Here is a 7,104-nt window from a genome sequence, read left to right on the forward strand (position 1 = left end):
GGAACCAAAATTCTAACTAAGTAAGGACTCGCCAACACTCCCCCTCAAGTTGGGCAAAGATATTTCGCACGCTCAACTTGACAAGCGAGTCACAGAACACCATACTTGAGAAGTAACAATTGTAGAGAAGATCTTTTAGTCAACCACGAGTGAAACAAGTGACAAACTAAAACAAAGTTCACAGCGGAAACACAAGAGCAAACCCTAAAAAATAGGGCACATAGCAAAACACAAAAATCCTGTGAGCACGGGTGTAGACAAGGCAGAACACAGAAACCCTGTGAGCACGGCAGTAGGTAAGGCAGAACACAGAAACTGTGTGAGCACAGCAATTGATAAGGCAGAACACAGAAACCCTGTGAGCACGGCAATAGGTAAGGCAGAACACCGAAACCCCATGAGCACGGCAGTGGCAACAATAAATTCTTCCATATAAACTTTAGCTAATTCACTCAGACACAACTTCTCTTCAATCTTCCTCTCCCCTTGAAGAGAAGGGGTCGTCGGAGTCAAGAAATAAGCAACATCTTCATGGAAATATGTCAAGGTAATTGGGATAGGTCAATAAACATATCCCTTTCACTCCCCCTCCCCCCCTCTCAAGGGGGAGAAGAGCACTTAAATTTCAAGAAGAACACAAGCACAGGTCTCTAGATCGAACCTGGCTCTGATACCATGCTAAAATATGAAAACTATGAGAGAATATTTGTTTGTGGGAATTTTCTGTGTATTCTTCTCCTTGTAGGAGGTCATATTTATAATACAACGAAACCTAAATAGGCAAGTAAATAATAAATTCCTAAATCTATTTGCAGTAGGAAATCAGAAATTAAAGTAAATCAATTACAATTATAATATGAATTCTTGGTGTGTAAGGAAAGTAAGTCAATATCCACAAGTCACGCCAACATAGACAAGCAGCTATAGTCTTATATATGTATGTACGTACGTATTTTTTAATAATACATTGGGGTTCTATACACGTCTCCTGTTTTTTAGAAAGCAAACGTACAATAGTCCTATTGTACAAGTGCGTACATATTTCTTATGCTTAATACACATATTTTTTACAAAATTTTCAGTAAGATATACAAAATTCACGTATTATACAAATAATTCTCTCATATTATAGAATTAGAATAATATATGTTATTTTTGACACGTGGCGCCTAATTGTTAGAGGGTCCTCTTTTTTTTTTTTTTTTTTTTTTTAAAAGTATAGCTTCACGGGCAACTTCCGGTGGCAATAGGTGTAAATTTTGCATACATCCACCTTTACACACTACCATTGTAGGTACCATCACAAATGGTAGATGGGAAGCAATAATAGGAAGAGTTTTTGGAAACGAGTACCTCCACCTTGGCACTTACAGTAAGTTATCTCTGATCTCCTATCTCCATAACTGATTATAACATTATGTAACATATTCAAAAACTAGCTGCAATATAAACTGTCATAAAAGAGGGTTGAAAACTATAATGAAGAAAATTTGCACTTACTGAGCAATGTGTCTTTTTAATCTCATTTCAGGCACTCAAGAGGAAGCAGCTCGTGCCTATGACATTGCAACAATTGAGTAGAGGGTTCAATGCTGTGACTAACTTTGACTTGAGTTCTTACATAAGATGGCTAAAGCCTAGAGCAGACGATCCAATAGCCACTCAAGAATCAGAGAGAGTCACAGGAAGTCATCGGTTAGCAGCATCCCTCTTAACACCAGTAGCGAGTCATCGTCTCCCACCGCACTTGGCCTCGTCCTTCAATCATCAATATTGAGAGAGTTGGTTCAGAAGAACTCAAACTTCTCGGGGGATGAGAGTACTGACGGAGAAGAAACAAAGGACCAGCCACAGGTTGGTAGTGATGATGAGTTCGGTGGAATTTTCTATGATGGAATCGGCGACAACCCGTTTGCTTGCTCTTCCAATTCTGATGGAGATAACAACCCATGGAGCAGCATTACAAGCACCATTTTGCTCAATCAACCAACAAAAGCAAATGCCTCTTTTCTTAGATGCATCATGGGAAACAGAACTTAGTCATATGGAAGAAATTTTGTTGCACTACATAAATAACAGAATTGGCGCATAAAAAAAGTACATGGCGTGATGAGATTGATGCTGCATATCGATGTAAATTAAATAATGTCCAGCATTGCTTGCAAGTTGCATGTAAACAACTTAATAACATCGAGTTTATGGTTTTGGTAATGTGATGTTTATCAACTTTTTCGATTTTTCATAGTTTCATCTCACCTTAATATAGGCTGAGAGATTATTAACAAGAAAAGAAAAAGTGTGAACGTTTCCAAGGTTGCAAATGAATGATTTCTGAATACATTATCATGCACTTTCGGTTCAGGTTCATCGTCCCAGATTCATTCAACTTAAATGCTGCAGTTTGCCTCATTTACAGAGATGTACAATTGACAAGTAATACAGCGGTTCGTTCCCAATATGTAGCACAATTGTATTTTAGCCATTTGAACTCTGTGTTCTTGTTCATTTCTATTCCTTTCAGTTCATGTGGTCAGATTCTACATCAAACACTCACATTCAATTTTTTTAACCCCTGTGATATATTGTTGCCTAAGCTGAAAACCACAAACCAGCAGATCCCATCTTGGTTGAGAGCATTGCGAGGGACTTCCATATACACTCCGATACAGGTAAGTATTTCTCGAGACATGTCATTTGAGGGTATCAATAAATTAAAAAGGAAGTTCATTGGAAAAAATAGACAAATGAAAAAGAAAGCAAAACACGACTTCCACAAGACACTATCCTCAGTTGGATAGAAATCCACATATTATTTATTCTCTTTGATCTGGGGAACCCAGTGTTCATGCTAGTTTGTAAGACAATAGCAGCTGCAAGTTAAACCTTGAAAGAAAACATTTTCAGTTGGAACTTAGATGGTTCCCATGGAAGTCAGCCTAAAAGAACAATTACGAAATAACAACCTCATAAAAGTAGCACGCCCTAGAAGTTCTAGGAACATCATACAATTAGTGACAATTCTGTAAGTGATGAAATTACAGGTTGCAATTGGCAAATATTATGAACTTGATAAATAAATGGGCAAAGTGCAAACTTAAAATGCAGTTAAGTTACGAGTAAACTGAATACTAGTTCCTGACCTCTGAATCATGTCCCTTACCGAAATACATGTATTGCATTCAAAAGACACAAACTTCATTTCCTCTCAAGAACTTCAAAATTGCTTACTTTTATTTCTGAAGAGTTTTTGTTGTTTAGAAAGATAAAAGACTTTTAGGAAAGCCAATGCAATCAACCAGATCCCAGTCCACGGAACTGGTGGATCCTTGAAACATACAAGGGACGCCTCCACTTCTTGGGAGGCATGATAAACAAAGAGAGTGGATGGCATATAGGTCGTGATCTGAGGACCTCAAGTAATACAAATCCATCTCAAAATCTAAATGCGACAATGCAGAGACTGCTTTGTCCAGCTTGTACTTGAACAAGTTCCACCTTTGTATGAACTCAACTACTTTTAAGGAGCTTTCTTTCCCCACCATGTGCAGCTACTATGGATTCAAGAACATCCACAGCACTTGTTATGCTGTAATTGAGTGATGTCAAAAGAACATTTCTACGAGCAGCATCCTTCTGCACAAATGACAATGATGAAACCTCAGAGAACGGCCCAAACGGAGTCTGCCCAACACTCCATGTGTAATCCACCAATGTAATATTGTGCCTAGGGCTCCACAGAATATGGGTTGGTGACACTCCCCACATGCTCTGTAAAATCGAACCAACAAGCGGTCGCTCAAGCTCCCTTGTCTGTGTAAACACATGACGCCCGTTACAGCTATAGTCACTCAGTCTCTTTGTTCTTTGTCCAGACTGTAATGACTATGTCTTTAAAAGCAACAGATTGGTGATACCTATCGAGCAACAACAGCATGCTGTAGTACAAATCAAACACATAAACGGGACGAACCCTACCTACCAAATCAAAAAAATTACCGAAATACATGTTTGTTGTCAAATCAAACAGATTGCTGATACCAAGTATGGCCGCACGGCTATACTATTTACTGAAAAAACAAAAAAAGCATGCTGTACTCCAAATCAAAAAAATCGTTTTTCCCCGCTTTTTGTTTATCGATCAGAGTAGTTTAAAGCATTATCCATTACTATTAGGCCATTATCCGAGTCTTTATTGTCTCTTTTTGAGTGTTTGCTTTTCCAGAGCTATTATCCTTATAAAGAATTTAGCATTTCATGTTTAATACTTGTATTATACATGTACGTATGTATTTTTCATCTTTAATACACTTGTTTTTTTACAAAATTTTCAATTACACACACAAAATTCAAGTATTATATAATTTTGGCATATTATTGAATAAAAATAATATATATTAAATAAATAATATAAAATTATTATATATTGGCTGAACTTATCATTTGTAATTTGACAAAATATTACCGAATAAAACATGTACATATTTTATTCATATTTTACTAACTATGAAAGAATGCGAGAGGCTAAGATTATTTCTTACTTGCTGTAACAAAAATGCATGATGGTGATTTTACAATCTCTTTGCCAACCAAAACAACAATTTCAAACAAAGATTTATGGTTGTAGTAGTAAGCGATGTGGTAGTATTCTTCATGTAAAGTATTGTTTGAAATGTGAACCAATTACCAAGAACGCTCCAACTCAGAATTCAATTCTCTACGACAAATAATGTGTGCAGTAACAGAATTTAGTAGCACTCGAGAGAACGAGGTAAACCACAGGCAAACATTCCCACACAAAAAGAAGAACAATAAATTTGACTCTCAAATTGATTTACTGTGAAATTTCTGACTCTTCACTATCTCCTTTGGATATGTTGAAATAGTATAATATAATATATATTATACATTTTTTAAATATAATATATTTAAAGAGTATGGCTGCGTGGCTATACTCGGGACTTTTTTTTAATAAATAGTATAGCCGGGCGGCCGTACTCGAGATTTTTAAATTTTTTAAAAATATATAGTATAGCCACGCGGCTATACTCGGTACTTTTTGTTTAAAAAAAAAACATGAGAAATAAAGATGCTGAATTTTGAACAATATTGCTTTCAAAACCATATAAGTGTATAATGGTGCACAATAGGCCTAAGAAATTGCAAAGAAAAGCTAAAAAAAGGATCCCCATAAAGCCCAACACAGTACAAAATCTAAAGTTAGGTAAAAAAAACAAACCAGGTGCACAATAGCCAGCACCAGCCATTTATTGTTCTCTCATGATATGTTCAGTTTCATAATGTTGTCATGATATCGACTGGAACCAAAAATATGTTCACTGTATGTTGTCATGATATTGACCAGGCCCCAAAAAGAAAATGTTGTCATCTTAACGACAGAACTGGCCACCCTTTGCTACAAATTTAGTAGCTTAAGCTTGCTATAAATATAGGTGCTTCCCTGCATGCATTATCACACCAGTCAAACAAAACTTGAAACATCTTCTAAACTCCCATTGTTCCTGCTCTCTCTGTGTCCTACACTTCTTCTCAAACTATTTGAACATTACAACTTTTGAGAGATGAATTTGGATCACTTGCCCGAAGACTGTTTTGCGCATATTTTATCATTTACATCTCCCGGAGATGCATGTCATTGTTCATTAGTTTCGTGGTCGTTTCGCACCATGGCTGATTTGGATAGCGTGTGGGAGAAATTTTTGCCATCCGACCATGCTGAAATTCTATCCAGATTAGTATGTCCAATAACTTATTCCTCTAACAAAGAGTTGTTTATCAAGTTATGCAGGCCAAATCTAATTGATGGTGGTAAGAAGGTAAACTTTCAATTATTATTTGCATTTAATTTGATTTTAAAATGACAGCATCATAATTAAAGAATTCTCATTCAAGTTAGAATGAACCTAATGAATGAGTTAGAATATGTTTTTTTTTTTTTTTTCGATTTTTGTTTTTGCTTTTCAATCTTTTTAAGCTAGTGTTGTGTGATGCCTCAAGGTTGCCTATGCATAATATGATTCAAATATTAACCATATATATGCAAAAATATATATAGGGTCAAGAAATTGATCCAATATTTGACTATTATTGCATTTGCAGCCTTTGGCAATAAAATGAGAGAGAATGCATAGAAAATGTACCCTCAAAGAGTATGCTTTTGCATTGACAGGCGGTGGATCAAATATGAATTATACAATCAACCAAAATTCATATTTGTTCCACTGCCTGCGGATGCACTAGTGGCTTTAGGAGGCTATACCACAAAAGGGTTTTAATTAAATGGTTAAATTTTGATCAAATAATTATTTTCCTGATTGATGAACAACAGATGTTCTCAATAGAGAAATCGACAAGTAAAAAATGTTACATGTTAAGTGCAAGGGATCTTTCAATTACATGGGCATGCAATCCTCTGTATTGGACCTGGAGACCTCTTGTTGAATCAAGGTTTGCATTCTCTAATTAAGCCTTAATTACACTTTCAATAAAGCTTAAATGTTATTAATCTTGAAAACAACAATTCAGATTTGCAGAGGTTGCTGAACTCAGAACCATTTGGTGGCTGGAAATATGTGGCACAATGAACACTCAAATGCTGTCACCAAAAACAGTCTACGGGGCCTATCTTATTGCCAAGTTGGCTGATCGTGCGTATGGCTTAGACTCTTTGCCATCTGAGGTTTCACTTGAAGTTGGTAACTTCAAATCACAAGGTACAGTTTACTTGAGCACACGCCATGATCAAAGTAGGAAGCAAGCTGCTGCTGCTGATTTAGAACATGAACATTTTTCGAAGCGGATTGGAGCTTCGAGACGAAGGGTTTTAGAAGGAGATCATGGAGGAGGTCTCTGTGAGCGCAAAGATGGCTGGATGGAAGTAGAAATAGGGAGCTTTTACAATGAAGGCTGTGCTAATAATGATGTAAAGATGAGCGTAAAAGAAGTGAAGGGTGCCCATCTTAAAGGTGGACTTATTGTTGAGGGAATTGAGATTAGGCCAAAAATTTAATGCATGTATGGCACTAATTTTGAATAATGTTTCTCAATTATGAATGGATTTTAAGTACTCTAACTTGAACTTTCTAA

General features: G+C 36.3%; 1 protein-coding gene across 1 annotated transcript; it reads left to right on the forward strand.

Moving 5' to 3' along the window:
- On the forward strand, positions 5,484 to 7,104 carry LOC18773243 (F-box protein PP2-B15). Its single transcript, XM_007208533.2, has 3 exons — positions 5,484 to 5,834; positions 6,347 to 6,465; positions 6,544 to 7,104. Exons 1-3 carry the CDS (start codon positions 5,580 to 5,582, stop codon positions 7,025 to 7,027), a joined length of 858 nt encoding a protein of 285 aa, XP_007208595.1. The 5' UTR covers positions 5,484 to 5,579; the 3' UTR covers positions 7,028 to 7,104.

This window comes from Prunus persica, chromosome G6 (assembly GCF_000346465.2).
Source record: "Prunus persica cultivar Lovell chromosome G6, Prunus_persica_NCBIv2, whole genome shotgun sequence".
In the NCBI taxonomy this organism is placed as follows: Eukaryota; Viridiplantae; Streptophyta; class Magnoliopsida; order Rosales; family Rosaceae; genus Prunus; species Prunus persica.

Excerpts from the sequence above, each read along its gene's own strand:
- LOC18773243 (XM_007208533.2), top strand. The coding sequence starts at position 5,580 with ATGAATTTGGATCACTTGCCCGAAGACTGTTTTGCGCATATTTTATCA. Across the intron at positions 5,835-6,346 it reads TAATTGATGGTGGTAAGAAG|ATGTTCTCAATAGAGAAATC; the intron begins GTAAACTTTCAA and ends GATGAACAACAG. Across the intron at positions 6,466-6,543 it reads AGACCTCTTGTTGAATCAAG|ATTTGCAGAGGTTGCTGAAC; the intron begins GTTTGCATTCTC and ends ACAACAATTCAG.